Below are 21,986 nucleotides of genomic sequence, written 5' to 3'. Positions count from 1 at the left end.
GAGCAGTGGTTGTCTTCTGAGGAGAGTGGACTGGATGCACGTTTGTCGCATTGAAGGGGTACAGAACTCCTTCACCTGCTCACGTGCAGGCCACGGACATTAACAGGTCTGTCCGGTGGGTGGAAGGTGGAGTAACACCTCCTACCTGCTATGGGTTGACCCCAGCCGGCAGCCGTACGCTCACACAGCCACTCATTCCTCCCTGCCCCCAGCGGACAGAGGAAAGGACATGAAGAGCAAAAGTGAGAAGACTCGTGAGTCGAGAGAAGGACAGTTTAATAAGTGAAGGACAGAGAGAAAACAAGTGATGCAAAGGCAGTCACTCACCCCTTCCGACAAGCAGACCGATGTCCAGCAGGGTCCAAGCAGCAGCTACCTTGCAAGTCAGAGCCCCCCACCTTCTTCATCCTCTACCAGAGTTTTATGGCTGATAATGGTGTTACATGGCATGGGATATCCCTTTGACCAATTTGGGTCAACTGGTCTGTCTGTGTCCCCTCCTAGCTTCTTGCCTGCCCCCGGCCTACTCACTGGGGTGGGCAGAGGGAGAAACGAGCCTTGTTGCTGTGCAGGCACTGCTCAGAAACAGCTAAAACGCTGGTGTGCTAGCAATGCTGGTTTGGCCATAAATCCAAACAGCAGCACCGCGTGGGCCGCTACGTGGAAAGGGAACGCCATCCCAGCCAGACCCAGTACGTGACCACCTTTAATCCCAGTTCATGTTTGAAGCCTAGCATGAGTAATCTGGGCTCTGTTTTATTTGCCATCACAAATAATTGTGATGATTTGGAGGGAGATACTTTTTTTTCCCCCCCAAGTGCAGTGTTTTTTGTTTTAAGTGGCAGTGGCGATCAGTGTAGTTACAGGGGTTCAGGACCCAGGACTGAGCCTGAACTAAAGCATCCCATGGCACAGGCGGGCCAGGCTCGGCCACCCCAAAGGTGCTTGGCACGTCCTGAGGGTCCAGATCTCCAGTGTCAGGACTGGGGGGGGGGGGGGGGGGAACGACAGGACCAAGACAGAGACTGGAGTACGGTGCTCCAAAGACCCAGGCTTTCCTCTGCTAGGGATTGCGGTGGCACTCCTGAGAAGGCCCCACCTGTGTTTTTCAGATTTTCTGGTGCAGGCAGCTGGCCCAGGTTGTTGGCTGTTGCAGGCAGTGTTGCATCATCTATGCCTAAAATCATTGCCCGGAGATTGGAGAAAAGGAGGAAGTGTGGCAGGAGATGTAATAGCATCTTGGGAGGTAGCAGTACTGGCATAAAACATCTTTATTTTTCAGTGATCCTGGGATGACACAGTTGCTGTCTCTGTCACCTTATATGCAGCATTAAAATGGTTTAATACAGAAGATCACAGCAGTGTGCTGGTAACAGTCTTCTGCAGAATTCTCGCCGAGGGTGCTTTATTTTAATGTGCTTTTTTGAAGGTGGATTATGAGACGTTAGTGCCTTTATTGTAGCAAGTTTAGAAAGTATTTATTTAGCCTTTGCAGATGGGAAACAATTGTTCATGAGTGTGTGGGGAGGCAGTGAGTTGGTTTTGTCTCAGTGAAAGCATAGTGATTTGGAATAGAAGAAGGAGTTCCAGTAACTTAAACAAGAAAAGCTATTCAGAAAATTCACAGCCTTCTTCAGAAACCTTGTTCAACATGAGCAGTGTTATACCCTTAAAGCACTTGAGATTAAATATTGGAACTTTACATACCACTTTGCAGTTGGAATGGAAGAGGTCTGACCATCTACTACCCTAGCCCTAGAAAACCCACAGCATCCTTTTGTAAAGGGGTATTACTCATCAAGTTTTTTAATGACTTGTATTCTCTCACCTGAGGTGAAATTGTGATCTAATTAAAATTGATAGGTGATAACTGTTGAAACTGGCAGACTCAGAATTTCACCTGTACCGTTTAGGTTCTTTTAATTGGAGTATAGAAATAATTAGGGTATCAGAGATGACTGTGGTAGCAAAGACAGATATGCAAAGCTAAGAAGAGAATAGCAATACACAAGAACAGGCATAAAGGCATGATTTTTTTTTTTTTTTATTAAGATGCAATAACTTTAAAATACAAAACATTGTATTAATATTAACTCAAATCTGAGATTTTTTTAAAATAAGTGAACTTCTTTTTGTCCTTATGTGAATTGTATTCAAGGATCGGTGCACTAAATAGCTGGGCAAAATTAGCTTCAATGACACTGTGATTGCTGTCTATAAGCAGGTCAGGTGCAGCAGGGATTGCAGTGAGGCTGACTAGATGTTTTCTCTAGAAGGATGTCTCTTGGTCAAGGTGACTATGTGCAAACCAAAGAACCTACAGTGATAAAGGAGAATTAGAGATGAACATTTCCTTACTGTACCCTGGTTTTAGAACTTAGGCACTGGTATAGCCTGCAGTGTCAAAGAAGAGACTAACCCAGAACTAGCTTTTGTATACAGGCTGCGGTGGTCAGTAGCATCTGTCAATTGGCTTGAATTGTCTCCAGTGATAAAAAGTGAATAATCAGCGTGTTATTTACACCTATGGGCTTACATTTTCTGCAGCATGACTGCCAGTGTCATCCAGAAGGACCAGCTTTTGCCAAGTCCTACAAAGCAGGAATTAAAAAAACACCTTCAAATGGAAGAGATTTAAACCAGATCAACTTCTTACTTTTCTGCTGTTAATAAACTTCCAGTTTTGGCTTTATACTTCAACAAATGGAAAGTTATTTAAGGTATTTTGCAAAAAGCTCAGTGAATCTTGACCTCAGAGCTAGTTTATTTTCAACATGACAAAAAATTATCTATTTCCATAATATGAGTGGTCATAATGACTCATTTTATAAACTACAGCTGCCACTGATGTTTGCATCACTATTCTTTATAGTATATGTTGAGTTTAAGAATAACTTGGTGAGTTTTGTTTCAAAATTAATTGTCTAGGAATATGAACCGCACCTCTGATTATTTTTTTGTTGTTGTTTCTAGTGGAAGCTGTTCCTGATTAATAATACTAACAACTAATAATCTCCATAGCAGAGTAATACTGTTTTCTCCTAGTATTTGTGTAACAGACATTTTCATTATTTCTCATAAATATATACATGATAGAGTTTTTAATAAATCTTCTGAAAAATTTCTCCCACCTAATTTTATTTTCTTTCTCCCTCTTAGTCTGCTCCCAGTTTTCAAGAGGAGTCTTTGCTATTTTTGGATTCTATGACAAGAAGTCTGTAAATACCATAACATCATTCTGTGGGACTCTTCATGTCTCCTTCATAACTCCCAGCTTCCCAACAGATGGAACACATCCCTTTGTCATTCAGATGAGACCTGACCTCAAGGGAGCTCTTCTTAGCTTGATTGAATACTATCAGTGGACCAAGTTTGCGTATTTGTATGACAGTGACAGAGGTAAGATGTGGTACTTCTTATCTGCATGCTGTTTGCTAGAGGTATCTCACTGAAATGCTGGATTAGTACTAGAAAAGTAAATGAGGAATGTTTACCTGCAGCAAGTGTGTGTGCTTAATTGTGGAAACGAGCTTTTAGGACAGAAACAAAATTGTTTAAATGAGAATGAAATTATTACGGTATGTATTAATAGAATTGCAAGCATGTGCTGATAAGCAGTGTGAGATTAATTACATGTTGTAAAACTCTTCCTATAAAAAAAATTATTATTTTTTTAAAGAATCATCTAAGGAGGAAAGAAACCAACATCTGAGTGTGAAGGGCCATCTGCTTCCACAGATTTACTGCACACATGCAAAATCGATAGCTGGGCACCAAGCAAGAGTCTTGGTTGCAGTCCCTGCTTCTTTGGAGACTGCTTTTGATAAATACTTGAGTTCCTCTCCTCTGTTGAGCTTAGATTTTGTTGTTGTTGCTGATAAACCCAAATCCACTGCTTTTGGGCCATTTACTCTGTAGTACAGCCTTCTCAAGTCCTATGCCCTTTTATGGCTGTAGTAATAATATATCAGTTTATGAACTAGGGAAAAATCACTTGCAAATTGTGGTGTATCTATTAGTTTTATGAGAAGTAGCATTATACAGAAGTAGGGGTTTTTTTAACTGCCCTTTCTGGAATGCTGTTGTTGTAATTTTGTTATCAGATGCTACTCACTTAGTAGTCCTTGGCTAACTTTTTTCTATTCTTATCTTTTCCTCTTCTCCTTGAAAAGGCTATTTTTGAGGGCTGCCTGTTCGTTGGTCAGAGTTGAATATTAAGTGCATGTTCAATGGTGAGGTGCCACTAGATTTAAAGGATGGCTATACCGCTCCATGGCTTGTTAAGTAAGGGGGTGACGTTAGATTCTCTGCGTTTTGATGCCATTTTATACATTATGTTGTTCAGAAACCGAACAACTGAACAACTCAAGACAGTTCTTTATCACTGTTGTAAGTACTAAAGTTAGAAAAACTTACACTGGTGTGTAGCCTCCCAACAGTAATGTCATGTGGAACAATGAACCCTCAGCCTATTTCTCTGGCAGATTCTTTTCGAGTGCACATTAGAATCAGAAACATTCAGCTTTTTTAGAAAGGACAGATGTAAAACTACTTGCTTAGCCAATACTCTGTCAATCAGCTAGCAGTGTGCAGTACATGACCTGCCTGTGATTTATATTTAGGAAGTGCTGAAAAACTCCTAGTTCTTCTTGTGAGCTGCGCTGGCTGAACCTGGCCAGGAATAACAGCATGAAATTGTTATTTGTAGTCACCCTTTGGTTATGCCTTTTTTTCTTATTTGTTTGTTTTAATTGTCGCAAGGCACCCCAGTGATAACAAGCTCCAAGGCATGAACCTCCTACCTTTATGTTGAGTAAATGGTTGCTCCTCAGTGCTCCCACTGATTGCACAAGGTTAACCTGCAGAGTCAAGCAGTATGTAGTCAGCAACCCTGACATCAGACCCTGAGTACACAGGGTCCACAATTCCTCTAAACACTTTTGCCTAAGTGTTAATGTAGTGACAGTGACATATATTTAAGGCACGATATATAATTTAAAATGGTTCCACCTTCAGAAGTGAGCTAAAAAAGGCAAAGAAACTTATTCATGGAAGCTGTGAAAGCTAGTAGGAGTTAGTTTGACTTATTTAAAAAGAATCTTTTATTGCTACTTTTACAGCTCCTCTGTGGTTAAGGGCCGACTGGTTGAAGTGCAGGGCAGTTTCATGTCTCGTTCCTGTCTGTAAGAAGCGAGGCCGTTCAGTATGTGCATGTCCAAGCTGTTACTGCCTTACTACAGCAGTTGCTTTCATATAATGTGGATTAGTGTCCTCTTCCCTCCTTGCCTTCTCTGTATGGCCAGTACTAAACAGTGGGTTCTGGAAAAAGTTGTGACATTATTGGAGGATTCTATCTGTAACAGACTTGCTAATTTGCTCAGCCTTTGCAGAGGTTTGGGCAGGTGAGGTTCCCAAGCAGAAGTTTTCCTGCAGTTTAAAAAAAGGATGGTGGAGTTTTCTCCTCTGCAGAGCCCCGTTTCTGTTACCACTCTCCAGACAATTCCAAGTCCACAGAAGTATTACTGTGAATGCTTTTTTTGTTTGTTTTTCTTTTTTTTTTTCTTTTTTTTTTTTTTTTTTTTTTTTTTGCAATATGTTACTGCCATTGGAATAAACTAAGCTATATGAGGATGACAAATCTGCCTCCTGTAAGAAATCCAGGAAACCATTTGACATCTCTGCAGAGAGCACCCCAAGAAAAGGTAGCCCCTAGGAAAAATGGAAGATCAGAGGAATACAATATAGAAACATTTAGTAATGGATAGTATTAACATTAATAGCCCCTACTAATTTATGCCTAACTGAGATTCTGTTTAACTCTGAGGAAACATACAGTTGGATTGGAGGGCCTGAAATCTACAAAATGAGATCTGCAGCAATGCTACAGATTATATCTGTTTCAGTTTGGGATTCAGTTTTTTGGTTTGGGTTTTTTTTTTTGTGGGTTTTTTTATATAATTACCTTTTAAAACATTATTTTGAGATATAGACTTAATTGTAGGGCTTTTTAATGTTTTAAGATATTCCCTATATCTTTTAGTTTGCTTCCATTATCTTTCCTTTTTAGCATGAGTTCTCCACATTTAATTTTAACTTAAGCAGTTCATATGTACCCTTGGACTGTAGTTATCTGTTATTTTAAAATAAATATTCATTGCATGACATACAAAACTTCCTATCAGTCTTCTTTAAGGATGACATGGAAAACCAGAACTCTTTGAGATAGTAATTGAATTTATGCTTTTGGAAGCCTTCCATTTTCTGCCTTCGCTGATGACCAGTCTTGTGTAGTGCTGTATGTCATTACCATTTTCACTGATAAAGCTCAACTGCTAAACACTGACTAATCTTAATTTAATGATGTATTTACAAACTATAAGATAAAAGAATTCTTATTGCTTTATTTCTATGTTTATGGGCATAACCGCTATTATTTCTCATGAGAGCTATACCTGAAGCTTCCTTTACATACTAAGTCAGAAATTTGTCTCAAAGAAATGACTCCTGGTATTCTGTGGTTTCAAGAGAGATGAATGTGCAAAAATGTCAATTGGCTTGTGAGAAAGTCTGATTTTCTTTTTTCTATAATACTGTCTGCTATCCTTAAAATTGCTCTCTAGAATTCTGTACAAGTCTAATTACAAGTCTAATTCCTGTACTGCTGGAAATTGTTAAAATGGTATTTGTTGTATAGCAGAAATTAATTCCCAGCACTAATTTTCATGTTTCTATACTCCGTTACTTAATCCTTGAAAAGGAAAACCAGTCAAGTAAAATCTTCACTGATGTTACAATATATTGTAGGCAGTTGCAGCTGCACAGACATCACAGCTTCCTGGCAGGAACATGCCAAAAGGATGCAATGGAAGCAAACTTCTGTAGACTGCTTGTAGGCATTAGCATTGAGCCTGCTATCTATATGAAAAATATATCTTGGGATATCTTTCAGAATCAGGGATATAACTGTAGGCAACAGAAATAATAACTCCATTAGCACTACTGCCGAACATGGGAATTCTGCCATAGACTTCAGCGAGGTCTGGTTTAAATACAGTCCTGCGCAGGCACTGAGAACAAAAGCAGTTCAATGGCATTTCATGATAAGCAGCTGATCCTCTTGCTGTAATTGGATCACTTGTCTCCTAGAAGATCTCTCTCCCAGCATGTGGAATGCCATCAGTGGATCAGTGAAACTGGCAAAATCCCATTCTGAAGAAGGCTGAAGTAAACCCAAAATGCTGTCTTTACAAGGCTCTGCCCTGATTCCTTATAGCGAAGTAAATAGAAATTTTATGCAGTAAGAACTGATTGGGCCCGCACATATCTTCATTTCTGAGTCCTAACAATGTGTGACAGGTCAAACAGTCTACAAGGAAGTCTTAAATAAGTAATCTCATAAATCATATTCTAGAAGCTTGTTACTCCTGAAGTTTTATCATTTGTATCTTCTGTTTTCTTGTGTGCTTCACTAGGCTTATCAACATTGCAAGCTGTGCTGGATTCTGCTGCTGAAAAGAAATGGCAAGTGACTGCTATCAATGTAGGAAATATTAACAATGACAGAAAAGATGAAACTTATCGTTCATTGTTTCAAGATCTAGAGGTAAAAAAGGAAAGGCGAGTGATTTTGGACTGTGAGCGCGATAAAGTCAACGACATTGTTGATCAGGTTTGCTATTCTCTGTTCTTCAGTGACAGCAGCTAGCTATATTCTATAAGTAAAAAAGAGTTCATTTCTCTTGATCCTTTTTTTGATTATTGTGCATCATTTGGAAGTGACAGGTTTGTATTGAGGACCACGTTTATATCGGGCAGAAAGTGAATATACAAACCCTGTAATCCCTCCCTTTGCTCAAAGGCAAGATAATTTTAGCTGGATGATCCCATACGGGTTTAAATCCTGATTATTTTTTTAAATCTCATTAAGGCTATTCTACAACCTAAGTAGTATACTATATTTTATGTAGCTGATACGCTATTATATATGCTGCATTATAAATAGTTATGTTATGTCTAGGGATTAGTTCTCCTGATACCTGGAAAGCGTTTTCTACTTTTAAAGTTCTTTCCAAGAACCTTTTACAACTTGGGAAGGCTGTATCAACAGCTTCTCTTCTCCATTTAACTCCTTTCCTAATTCATGTCTTTAACTTTTTTGTCATTTGTGCTGTCCTTGGGGGTCTCCCTCTTAAACTGTGTTAACCAATATTTTATGCTGTTTTACATAACTAAGGCCTCCTGAGCTTTAAACAGAACAGAAAAATGTCTCCTCTCCACCCAGAGATATACTAAATTTTACTTATTTTATATTTTCATAACAGCATCACAGTACTCTGATTCAAATTACTGCATTACCTTCAAATCCACCTCTTCAGTCCTAGTATCTAAGGTCTCGCTGTCTCTGTATCTCCCTTCTTTTTGTGCATGCAGAGTATCAATGTAAATTATAAGGATAGCTCGCTGCTGGCTTGAGCTTGACATGTGAGCCTGTGCAGCTTCTGTAGGGATATATCATCAGATTGTAGATTTATTGATTTGAAGCTTTTTTGAAAGGCTGCTTGTTTTGATCTTTGTTACGAAGGTCGTTACATTTTGGAAAGGCTCAGACAATAAGCAGCGTCTTAAATGGAGTACGTTGTATTTGCCGGTTTTATTTGGAATTCATATCTACAAACTGTTTTTCTAATATTCAAGATCAATTTGAATTTGATCCTGTTCTCTAGAGCATTTGCAGCCTCCCTATCAACTGCAGTTTTTTAATATCATTTTTTCTGACTTGTTACTCTTGTCAAGAAATGTACTGAGTAGAGCAATGCTTGAGAGAAACAGTGCTTGCAGGTCGTCTTCAGCTGGTTCTGTGTGGCTTTTCAGATTGTTGTTCATTTACTTGACTGTGAATTTTTGTCTTGACCATGTTCCCTTAAGAGCCTGTAATGCTGTCATACAGGACACAAGCCTTAGTAGACTTAAGATATGTCACACCTGTAGTTTCCTCATTATCTGTTAGGCTAACTACTATGCCAAGGAAAGGAAAGAAATTACTTTGACATATTTTGATTGTGACAAGACTATACTGACTGTTTATCAACTTATTATCCTATAGATTCTTTTAAAATTAAGTATGTAATATTCATTATAATCTCTTCCTTGATATGAAAGTTTGGCTGACTATAAATTTCTTCAGTTTCTCCTTTTACCGTTTTTTAAAGATGAGAATCCACTTTACCCTTGTTACCACTAATTTTTGTGGTCTTTGTTTATTTAGTAGCAGACCTATTTTTTTATTTGGCTGTTTCTTATTTTGATTGCAGCTCTAGGTTATTTTTCTTGCCCTAATTGCACTTTGATAGATTCTGCCTTGTTTTGAGTCTTAGATTTTCTCAGTTTATCCCTGCAGACTTGTGCTACTCCTTAAGCATACAGATGGATAAACTTTCATTTCTGCCGTTTTGATTTGTAAGGTTATTGAAGGATTCTAGATAACTGGATCAGCCACGTAAGTCAGTTAATATCATTCCAATTAGTTGTTCTCCTAAAAATTGTTTACTGCTATGCCCCAGAATACGGTCTCTTAAACTGCTGTCAGCTGTCTCATGGGTTTACCCTTGAAACTCTCTTTGCAAGACACCCTAGCATTTTCTGGAGTTTGGTCTGGTTTTAAGTCTGTTATCCTTACACTATGTTTCTGTAACTTCCCTTCCTTATATAAAAAGGTAAACCCACTTTCAATTTTTCAAGTAGCCTACAATAAAATTTAAAATAACAGTTTCTCTATTAATTTCCTCCATCTCTTAAAATGAAGATCTGTGCTGAATAATTAATTTCTTGGCCTGTGAGTATCCTTTGTGTTCTTCTGAATTTCTTATCTAAAAGCACAATATGTACTTCAAGTCTTGCTTTGCCACCAAATTTATTCTTTAAAATCCTTAAAATTCCTGCCCCAAAAAAACCCTCAGCAATTTCCTTCTTTTCATGAGGGTGCCTGAAGTAGACATTTTCTGTCAGTATCCCTTTTCTTTTTCTGTGTATTTTTACTGAAGGGCATACAACAGGCTTTCTATTGACCAGTTTTTTCTTGAATACTGAAGTATTATTTGCATTCTTGATATACCCAGAGAGGAGCAACTTCTTCACTTTCTTCCATGCTTTCTATTCTTAAACCTGTCGTAGTGCTGTGTTTTATCCCACTGATGCTTTTAAGTTGTGGTGGAAACCTCAGGTTCACCCAGTTACGCTCTGTAGTCCTTGCATCTTTGTATAGACACGTTTGCAAAGCTGCTTCATCATTCTTGTTTGTTGTCTCACCTTATAGTTTCTCTTCCAGATTTCAATGATTTATGTAAGTTGAAGTTGAAAAATATTTCAGTTCCCCAGCTCTCCTCAGACTAGACTCTTCTCTGATTTGGCAGGTCAGTGTTGCCATGCTCTTTATTATATAGGTGCTCTCTCTCCTCAGCCAGCTTCTTTTGCAGAATCTCACTTGCCCCGATAACATCCTTTGGGCAGCTGTGCCATTACTGCCACTTCTTGTCTATCCCTGCTTGAGATCTAGTCTAAACCAGTGACGCCTTTTGTATCCACAGCTCCTTCATCATGGCTTTTGGAGCCACCACCAAATTTTCTTGGAGTTTTAACTGGCAGCATCCTTAGTGTTCCTGTGGATGAGTGGCACAGGGTAATATTTTAGAAAGCTGTATTGATGAAACAGTACACAGTGGCAGTTAGAGCAGCCTTACTAACCATTGAGCCAAGGACTTGCAGCTACTGGTCATTTTCTCAGATACCAATGACAAAGAAGCATTTTACGCAGAAGAGCTCATCTCTTTGGTCTACCTGCAACGCTTTTAGAAGCAGCAGCTGCATCAGTACATCTGTATGTAGCTCTTAAACATTTTAATAACTAATGAGTTTTAAGTAGTCTGAACCAGGTTCCTGTTTTAGAATAATTAGGTTCATATATCATGTAAATATGGAGCTCAGAAAAGGAATAATTGAATAACTTCTGTGGCCTATGTAACGTGATCCCTCTCAGCCTCTAACTCTAGTAATGTAAAACTTAGTCTTAAACACTGCCTTCAGTTATATTTCCGTAACTTCATTAAAGCAAGTATGTGCAATGTAGTTCACTACTAGCCTGATGTAAGCTACAAGATACCTACCCTGAATATTTTAGTTACATGTTAAGTGAGAAAATGACTCATCCTCTCTTGATCTAAATTGTTCTCATTGTTCAAAAGATGGAAGAAACCTCTAGAGTCCTCTTATCTCCCACATCCTTTCTCTGCAAATGTTTTGCTTCAAAATGCAAACTTCCCCATGCAAACATAGTCTTAATTAGGCTTATTTGGGAGAAGAATCCCTGCTACATGCCTGCCAGTAGAGACTGCTGAGAAACCACCAGCTGGCTTTGAGGGAGATTATGAGGAGGCCTCAGGGCAATAAACAACAATTTGAACTTTAAAAGACTTCCTCATAATGTAGATGCTTTCATTAATGTCAGTGGGCTTTTAAACTTTTTCTAGTTCAAGGAACATTACAATTCTGCTACAAAGGGATCAGAACCCAAGCAGGAATCTCTGAGGCAGCGTTCCTACTGCGTGAGGCCCGTTCCTCCTGTCCAGGTTGTGCCTTTAATACACAGTGTAGTAATTAGCATTCAGGTCCTCGGTTTACAGATCTTGGGACTTGGACTTCAACGTGACATATTGCCACCAGCAGAGAGTATGTTCAATGGCGTATTAGGTAAAATAAAAAGTAAAGCGCTGAACAAACTCAGTATTGTATGCCATAAAGCTCATAACTGGCTTTTACATCATACTGTGTTTTGTAGTTTTTAAGTCTCTGTCCACAATCCAGGTGAACATTCTCTATTACGGCTGTATTTCTTCTTTTTTATAGGTTATCACAATTGGTAAACATGTTAAAGGATACCATTATATCATTGCAAATCTGGTAAGCATTTTTAATATTTAAAATACCTGTATTATTCATTTTACTGTTTACGGAAACACATCAACTAGTGTTTTGCTTTAAATGCATTTTAGAAAACAGAGAAAAGCTAAGAAATGCGTGTGTTCAGATGGTACTTGTTTTATTGACTGAGTCTTCTCAGGGCTTAAATGCTTCCTGTAATATTCCCATCAATGGGGGCTCAGCACCTTCCGTAGAGCTTCATCCCTTTTGCTACATACTGTAGAAGTAGGGTATGGAAATCAGAAAAATAACTTTCTGCGTTACAGGTTGATGGATTCATTCAGCAAATTGATATTTCTTCTCTTACTTGGAAAGTACTTAAAAATAAAAGTTCTCGGCTTTCATTCTGCTAGACTAGTGAGTCTCAGCTTTACACATCTTCATTCCTCAGATGTGCTTGGTAATCAGTTTGAATCAATCTTTTCTTGACATAAGTGATCCGACAGTATAGCTAATAGTGTTCTTGAGGGGGGAAGTTCAGGAAATTCACTGAATTCTGTCAAGGTAACTTTTTTTTTAAAAAAAAAAAATGTGTCTAAACGTGAAGGGCTATTTTACTGACATTACAGTCAACAACAGTTATTTACTGAAGCTGAGGAATCTAATCCAATGTTTTTTTTGTAACAGACAAAGCAAGTTCTGCAGGCTTGAATTTTAGTTTTTCTGTTCCAGAAAAGAGTTGTGGGGATTGCATGGTGTGAGTGCCTCTAAATATTTTTTTTTATCATTTATTCTTGGACTGTGATAGTGTTTGATATAAATTCCAGCAGGGCCGAGAGTGCTATAATTTACACTCTGTTTTCCATACCTCTTTGAGGGGCCTGAGGAAACAGAATAACCATAGTATGTCTACTGCGCTTCAAAAATAACCCATCTCCTCCCAACCTTTGCTAAGAACACTTCCCCCCTTCAGGCGGGCAGGATTCTGAGGAATCACGTATATCACTAGACAGGGGCAAAGAAGCATTATACTCTAAAGGCCTCTTTAAAACCAGAACAGTGGCGTTTCATTTTTTTTATTTATTAACTAATTTTTAGGATAAAGAAGTTAAGGTACTGATATTCACAAAGCACCCATAAAATTCTTATAAAATTTGAAAAATCCCCTAACTGTTAGTTGATTGTATTTTGCATTGCGAATGTTGTATAAATAGCATTTTGAGTCTTAAGGGAAATTAACAGTTTAGAAAAATTGCCTAGTGTATTTCGTTATGTTAACTGGTTGCTATTTTAGCCATTGCTATAAGTTTGTAACAGTAAGCCCATAAGATCTAAAATTTACTGAATCTTGTATTGTTAAGCTGTTTAACATCATATTTGCTTCCTACAGACTTATACAGTTTAAATGCAAATTTTGTAGATCTTTTGTATAATATAGTATAAAATATATATGGTAATGATTTTTAAACTGTGTTTTTCTCTGTCAGAGAGGAAACTTATCTAGTACTTGTTCATATGCCATCTTCTTCACTGGATCTACATTCTTTCTTCTTTTCTTGACTGTAATAGTGTGCTCCTCCAGTCTGATCAGTCAGTCAAGAAACTGATCTATTTTAAGAATAAAACATGCTGACAGATGGAGAAGAGGTCATATTATAAAATGAATGTTCCTGTTCAAACATCAAGCTCACAATAATAGAAGCTCACAAGCTCACAAAAAAAACCTGAAGAAAGTTTTGTGATCCCTGTAGAAGTGTCTGTATTAGCATGTATTAGCATGCAGCAACACATCATTGATGAGTGTCATTAATATGCAATAATTAAAGAGCACCTCGTATAGCAATTGTAGCAACTTCTGATCATGTGGTCTGAAGTTGCTGCTTCTTTTTATGTCCACTCAGAGCATTTATTTAAACTGAAGTGTATGTAATCAGTATTTAATGTAAATTAATTTGTATGATTATTTGGGACAAGTTAAAACAGAACAAGGAGAACAAAACGTATGTACTGTTTGCAAGACTGAGAAGTAGTTCTTCATACTGGAGGGAGGAGGCAGGGGATGGGACGTCCTTCCACATGCTTTAGTGTTCCTAAGAGGACCCAACAGTGGCTGTAACTATTTCTGGCTAAAACTTGCTTGCCTGACTTACTCATGTCAGTGTTCCCTTTCTCACTGAAGCAGTTCCATTGAAATTAACAGGATTGTTTAGGAAACTAAGCATGGCAAGGACAGATCCACTCAGCTCTTGCTCTGTAAAGGTATATGTCTAGTGAGCAACAAGAGGCATTGCTGGCTGGCAGAGCTGATGGCTTAATCCTGGCAGACCAGGATTTAAACTTGGATCCTGTTTGAGGGAATTGTTGGCTTACACTTCTGCAGTAGAAGTCATATGGTAACTCTTTATTTGTATATACTATTGAGAGATCTGCCAAAACTGTTGGAATAACAGACGTAATGTTTTCTGTGCCCAGGGATTTACCGATGGAGATTTGTCCAAAATTCAGTTTGGAGGAGCTAACGTCTCAGGATTTCAGATAGTTGACTATGATGATCCTCTAGTGTCAAAATTTATACAACGTTGGTCAACGCTGGAGGAAAAAGAATATCCTGGTGCACACACTAGTACGATTAAGGTATGTCTTACATTTGTTTTAACCATGACAGGTGTACAGGATAGGAGGGAACTGGTATAGAAGGACAAGAGACAGAGAAAACCCTTCAAAACTAGCAGTGCCAACACAGTTTTATATTTCTCTGGGGTATTTTTAACGTTCTCTTTCATAAGACTAGTTTAGCAAAGATACTGCACTGTCAAAAATGTCTAAGACAACTTCGGGTTTTCTTGTGTCACTGTAACTCTGCACCTGACAGCTTGTTAGGTAATTGTTTTGGATGTGATGATATATTAAGTATCTACTGACTTTTTTTGGTTTTCATCATTCTCTATGTTTGAAATGTTTTAAAGGCAAATATGCAGTCGTATGTAGGCTTCCAGGGAGCACAGATCTCGTGCTTCCTGATAAAACATAATCTCCCAAAGAAGTAGTAAGACAGTTGCTTTGAGACAGATGCCTAAATTTTTAAAATGAAATGTTATGCCTGTGATACAGAATCATGGTCTGGTTTCAGGCCTGAGTGACATAAGATGTGACATGGGGCAAGCAGTTAAACGTCCTTACCTCAGCTTTCCCTCTGGATAAAACCAGGATAACAGTACCTTCTTACCTTCTGTAACCATTATGAGGGTCAGTTAGTGCTTGCAAGACTTTAAAAAAAATAATGCTATTTTAATGCTAAATAATAATTCTTTCAAGTAATACAGTCAGAAATTTTATTAAGAATGTGTATACTTAAATAACTCTAAAACGACAGATAGAAGACAGATAAATGGCAAATGTTTTAGGCATAACATTTTTGGTACTACAGTTTGAACATGAAGCATATTCTTGATTTATAATGAGATGCATAAGAAGTTTCAGGAAGGAACAGAAGAACCATTTTTGAAATTCTTGGAACAAAAATCCTTTAAAGCACGCAACCTTCATTTAAAGTAAAAAATAAAGTTTGTAGGTTCCTTTTTTCTGAGGTCAAATTTGGGGGTGAATCAGTCAAAGCTAAGATTTGTCTGGGTTTTTTTGTATTTTAAAATCTTTGTGACAGAATAAGTGAATTTCTCCTTTGAACTTTGACAATATAAACTAGTGCCTGTCATGCCTTTAAATACATGTAATATATGTATTGCTTTCATTTAGGCAAAAGGGAAAGGATGTGGCTGTAGGTGATTAATACAATTCTTCTGTCTCTCTGATTCTTGAGTGTCCAAATCTACCTGCCTACCTACCAATGTTGCAGAATCAGAGTCTGGAAATAATCACAGTTAAATGAATGACTAAAGTAAAAAAGTCTAACTGAAACTAAGATGCAGTTTTTCTCATTGATAGAAAAATAAATCGGTGGGACACAGTGCTAAGGGTTCTGGTACTTCTGGTATTAGTTACAGTAGGGGGGAAATTGCATGTGTGTTAGATAAGATGAAGTGGTTGCAATGTTTTAGTATAGCATCGAAACCTCTAACTTTGTCACAGGTATTCCGTTTATTTCTTCCTTGATAGGTCCCTTCAATTCTGCTAGAAATTCAAAGGGTTGAAGGACAGTACTTGGAATATCTTATGTTTTTGGGGTTAAATTCAATGAAAAAGGCTGATCTGTCTTCCTTTATATATATAGTCTGACCGAGGAGTATACAGGATTGTACTGATATTCAGTCCAGAGACTGAGACATGTAAAACTATCAGATAATTTATAAATGGTAGAGGCATTGATAGGTGGAAAAACGTGGATGTATATTGCAATGTTTGCAGATTGGTTGTATCAGTTACAGTATTTCTTTGTGTACCTTTCTATCTCTTGCCCTTATACACATATTACTTGTCATTTTTGCCTGCCATTACGTATAAGGACAGAGATATGTCACATTTCATTCCCGTCCTTGAGGGAGGTAGAGGCAGGGCAGAATCATAGAAATCATAGAACAGGGCAAGAAAGGTCTTAGAGCAGTCAGTCACCCAGCCCATCCTCGCTGCCTGGAGGCAGGATCAGATGTACCTGTGCAGTTCCTGTGGATAGTGATTTCACAGCTTCCCCAAGTGTTCCATTTCAAAGCTTAAATAGTCTTATTTTCTTGGTTTTGTCTAACCTAAATCATCCATTATGTTGCCTAATGCATTACACCTTTATCTGTTTCTAATGGATATGAGGAAGTTCTGTCCTTCTGTATTTAAAGATGGCTGCCATATTTGTCCTTGATTTCCTTCCTGCTAAACTAAATAATCCCTTTTCCTTTGAATTTTCTGCTCTCAGATCCTGTTTGTCATTTTGCTTTGAAACCTTTCTAATTGGTACCCGTTGTCTTTGAAATGCCAGACTGGGTACTGCACTGCATCTGAATGCTGTGCTGTAGAAATCAAAATAATGGCTTCATGTATCTCAGAGACAGTACTCTTTTCAGGGATTCCTTTTGTGTTACTCTTCCCCACCCCCCCATTTCCACCCCCCTTTTGTAAAAAAAAAATATTCTTCCCCTTCCCCCCATTTGTTGAAATATATTTATCATGAGACACACGCTAACATCTAGATCTCTTTCTGCATTGCTTTTCTGAACTGCTGCCAATTTAGATGGTCTCATACCATATCTGTGCACTTGATCATTCCTTTAAAGTACCGGATTTTTCTTCTGTTGTTGTTGAATTGCATTCCCTACCTGTCCTTTGTGAACATGCCATTCCTTTCTGTATTAATACTTTAGCCATGTTGGTTATCCTTTGCTTCTTGGAATAGTATATCAATATCTAACTTACTGAGCAGGTTAACTCACTCCATTTGTTCCTCCCGTGATCTTATGAACAACCTTTCTCCCCTTTTGGGTTTGAGGCAGTTATCTGAATTGTCTGTGGTTATAAATGAGCTTTTGCCACTAGTTCCCATGGAATCCAGGAAGCTGTCCTTGCAAATTCTGCATGAAACAGATAGGAAGGCTAATAGAAGCCCTGTATTACTAGCACAGAAATGGGAGGAGGTTACATGCCCCAAGCAGGTTATGTTATCCCTGGGATTGGAAATGATACCTCATTGCAGGCAATGGCTTTGCAGCTGTGCTGTATTATCTTGATTTTGTAATCCAAAAGGAAGTGTACATTCATTTTACATTACAAAGTGCAAGTCAATGGAATATGGCTGAGTTGGCTTGACAAGACCTATCACAGCATCCATGTATAGTCCTGAAAACTGAGAAAGACACCTCTTCTAAGAAAAAGCACATTTCTTTGAAATGTGCTCTTCAAGAAAGGAAAACATTGTTGAAAACCTGTTCCACAAAGGCCCAGAAGAGGACCGAGATCAAATTGTTTTAAAAGTGTATCTTCAGAATTTATAAAACATTAATTATAAGGAAATGCAGTCTTGGGATACAGATGAGAAGAGACACTCATTTGTTGCTGCACTGTACCTGTGCTGATAAAACCCACAAGATTTAAAGATTAAGCAAGACACTTAAAATAGTGCTTTGCTGTCTGTTTAAAAAAGGTCTTATCTTTCAGAGGTAAAGCTGATATATTGTTTACCTCTGATAAATTTAACATATATCTGTTGCAGCTGAGGTAGTTACCAGTCTCTGCATGCAATTCTAGAAGAGTTAATAATCCTGGTAAACTTCTTTGTAAAGTACCAAACAAACCTGCTTTTAAAAGTACAAAGGCTTAATAATAAGAGGCTGAAATTCCCTTTTGACCCACTGTTGTGTATTTACAAGTATTGCTGGGCTTTCTGAGCCTTAGTCTTGTGTCAGGCTGTTATGTCCAAGGCAAACCTTTTGCTGTTTGGAAGGACACTGAAGGACAGCACACCCATTCACATCCAAATGTTCCAACTTCCTAATCCAGTCTGTTTGGGGACAGCCTTTTGTATAATTCCAGAAAGAAGCTCAGTTTGTTCCTCTTGAAAGCTAGTGAGGTGTGATAAGTTGTACTGGGTTTGCATGGCAAGGGTTTGGTAGCAGGGGGACTACAGGGATGGCTTCTGTGAGAAGCTGCCAGAAGCTTCCCCCATGTGCGATGGAGCCAATACCAGCCAGCTCAGACGGACCCACCGCTGGCCAAGGTTGAGCCCATCAGTGATGGTGGTAGCACCTCTGTGATAACATGTTTGAGAAGGGGAAAAAAATATCTGCACGACACAATTGTTTGCCTTCATCAGTTTCATATTTTGAAGTCTCTTTTTATAGTCATCTAGTCTTTTAGAAAATTATCACAAAATCTATTTTTTCAAAGATAATGTGATTCCAGAATTTGAAGTGTTTGCGTAGTACTAAACAGTGTGTTGTTTATGATAAAATTGCAAAAGTTGAAAACTGCCTATGTGAAAGTGTAAGTCAGGAAGAGTGAAGCTTGTAATTGAAAGCTGATGGTTTAACTCCACTAGTGCTGCTTTACCTCAAGGATGGAATACAGAGAACCTGCAGAGAAATACAGAAGTACTTATTTACCTTGTAGAAATAATTAAAATTGAGATGACTCACTGATAATAGGAACAAAGAAGAGAACAGTGAAAATGCTTCTTCAAACTGAAAATTCAGAAAACATTTGGTCTAGATATAGAAGATAAAGCAAACGTACATTATTTGTACACAATACCTTCATTTTGAGGCATTCCTCTTATGATTGCAGTATGCTGGAAAATGTTTTTATAATACCAGGCATTTTAATAAAAATTATAGGTGATACTCTGTTGCAATTGCTACAGTATTAGTAGAAAAATATGATTGATTATGCCTGAATTCAAGTAGATTATAATGATTTATAAATAAAATCTTTAAAAAATTAGTTAATTTCAGTATTTATTATGTGATTTAATCAGGAAATGAACTGGGGGTGGGGTGGCTGGGTTTTTTTTATTATTTTTTTATTAAAGTGCCCTTGTAAAAACTGTAGATATGTGAATTTTTTCTGCCTACATTTTACAGTTGTCATGTTTTTGTTTCCTGGGCATAAAAAATATACAACTAGCAGTTGGTGTTCCAGGTACCTGGTTTCACTGGACTTTTGAATCCCAATATTCAACCTTCTCTAATTGCAAAAATATATATGAAAAATATGGATGTAAGAAAATTCAGTGTTAAAAGTCTTACTACTTTTTTAATAGCTTAAGGCTTTTTTGCATAAGCAGTCACTCATTCCAGCATAGTTGGTTTGTGTTTGGTTTTGTTTTTTTTAAAGAAGACTCAATTAACGAATGGAACATTTAGTCTGTGCAAGCAGTGGGTGGTTTGAGGCAGTATCTGCAGATTTGTCTCAGATGTACGGAGAGCCTATTGACCCAGATCCTTTGATCCTGCAAGTAAAAGTGGCTGTACTGTGCTAAAGCAACAGTATTTGGCAGACTTAGAAAACTACAGAGCCAAATCCTGATGTCCCTACGCAGCTCTGTTTCTTTGAATTTGAATCTACTTATTCTTAGTAATGGTAAGTGTCTAAGGAACTTCAGCCAACAAAGTGGATCTCTCCTGCCTGTTTTCCTGGGAACTCTTTATCACTTTTTTTTCAATTGGCAATTCACCTGAATATAGTTAATAGAAACAGAAGAGAGCTGCTATTCCTTCGTGCTCCATGTGTTCAGCAAGATGAGGCATAGCTCTGGCTTCACCAAGGCCAATGTCGTTTAGGACAGGAGAGCTTGGTGGAGCAAGGGGGATAAGAGAAGTGGGGGGTGATAAACGAAGCTGAAAGTAGTAGTAGTAGGAATGTGTCAGTCAAAAAAAAGGGGTTGGCAACAAGGGGAGTCTGCTGGGATATAGGTGAAAGGCACAGAAGGGTGGTGGCAGCTCGGAGCTGGGGAGGGGTCGGTCTGTATGGGGGGAGTAAGGGAGGAGGAGAAGCACTGAGCATCGCTTACATGAACAAGGAGAGGAGACACCGAGGGTTACTGCTGGGGCAGGGCTGGTACTGGAGACCAGTCCAAGGGGGTAGCTGCCCTGTATAGCCAATATGGGGTGGCACAAAAGCAAACATGGAGTGTTGATTAGTGTCTGACGGTAACTATTTCTTGGTAAAACCAGCAGCCTGGTAAGGTTGGTGTATTTAATTCTGTTAGCATTTGACTTGGAATTAGATCAGAGCAGACAGGAGGAAGTGTTTCATCTTGAGACAAAAGGCAGATACTTGTGCTGGTTGGGGTACGTGAGAATTGATAATGAAAATGATTTAGTTTTGGGTGGTTATCTTTCTTCTTAAATGTAAGACTTAAATAATTGCCATTAGTTTTAAATGGCAGGTTTGGGAAATCTGTAGAACTGCAACATGTATGATAACTCAGATCGTGGGTGGTTTTTTTTCCTCCGCCCCCGTAAGTGGATTTGTGCAAGATGTATTGTAATACCGAGTCCAGGTACACCTCCTACAGATTGTTACAGAGAACGGTGATGATCCAGAATATATTAAAACCAAATTAAAAGATCACTTAGTGTGGCTTTATTTAATAGGCTAGTCAGAAATTCAAATCTAAAGAATCTTTGTATTAAATTCCAATTTGGAATACTTTCTGTTGTAGTGTTGTTCAGCTTCTAGGGTAAATAATTTATTTCCAATAATCTATATAGGACTTTCTGTGGACTATGAGTAAAACAATACAGCTGAAGAGCCTAATGTAATTTTCAGGTTCTTACTATTCATGTAAGTATTGGTCATTTTATAAACCAGAATTATTTAATCTCTAAATTCTCTTCTACCATTTTCAGTAAATGCACCAACCATTAATTATTCTACTAGAAAATTATCTAAATACATTTTTATGATCATCTCAATAACTTTGTCTTGGTTAAAAGCTTAAATTTAAGGTATTTACCATCATTAATAATGCTTGGATGGCCATTTTTATCATAAAAAGAGCAGACATTTAAGACTATTTCAGTAAATATTTTAGTAAAAGCATTTTATATTTTAAAATTTATATCTGCTGTAAGTCATATGCTTATGGATTTATGGCTAACGTTAACTTTTAAAGAGGAAGTGACTTTTGTGATAAATTCCTGTGTTCTAAAGAGATTCAAAGTGTATTTTTAGGGTAAAGCAGTGAAAAAAAGAAAAACACCCCCACACACAAAACAGCAAACAACTACCACCCAAAAAAAGAAAACCAAACCACAAACCCACCACTTTAAACATTCATACTAGTTCTTTCAAATCCATTTCTTACAGCATGATTTTAACAGGGAAGTTGTTTGTCTTCCTATTTGTATGTTTTATTCTCATCTACTGCTTTAAATTTCCCTGCTTGGTCTGTTTTCACTGTTACAGTCACAGGCTTCAGGTTTTGCTGCTGTATCCCGCTGATTTTATCATGGTGAGGAGCAACATACTTTTCTCTAGCTTAGCCTTGAAGAAAAAGGTTTTTACGTATTCATAGGGTGACAATTTAAAAAGCATATGTTCTTTGTGTTTACAGTAAATTAAAGGTGATTTTTATCATCAGTGGCATTGCTGTTTTGCAAGTGCATTCAGTTTAAAGTTAATTACACAAATAA

The 21,986-nt window shown here is 37.9% G+C and overlaps 1 protein-coding gene across 6 annotated transcripts in view; it reads left to right on the top strand.

The window, feature by feature from the left end:
* Positions 1-21,986, top strand: part of GRIA2 (glutamate ionotropic receptor AMPA type subunit 2) — a 96,896-nt gene that overhangs the window by 40,481 nt on the left and 34,429 nt on the right. For all 6 annotated transcript variants that reach the window (XR_008819003.1, XR_008819009.1, XM_056321953.1 and 3 more), the window contains exons 3-6: positions 3,160-3,399; positions 7,473-7,669; positions 11,899-11,952; positions 14,386-14,547. Coding sequence is in view for 4 of the 6 variants with exons in the window: in XM_056321953.1 (XP_056177928.1) it covers positions 3,160-3,399; positions 7,473-7,669; positions 11,899-11,952; positions 14,386-14,547 (653 nt within the window). In the remaining 2 variants the exon portion in view is untranslated. The remainder of the gene's footprint in view (positions 1-3,159; positions 3,400-7,472; positions 7,670-11,898; positions 11,953-14,385; positions 14,548-21,986) is intronic.

The sequence above is a fragment of the Falco biarmicus genome, chromosome 1 (genome assembly GCF_023638135.1).
Source record: "Falco biarmicus isolate bFalBia1 chromosome 1, bFalBia1.pri, whole genome shotgun sequence".
Lineage (NCBI taxonomy): Eukaryota > Metazoa > Chordata > Aves > Falconiformes > Falconidae > Falco > Falco biarmicus.
This window is presented reverse-complemented; position numbering and strand designations above follow the sequence as displayed.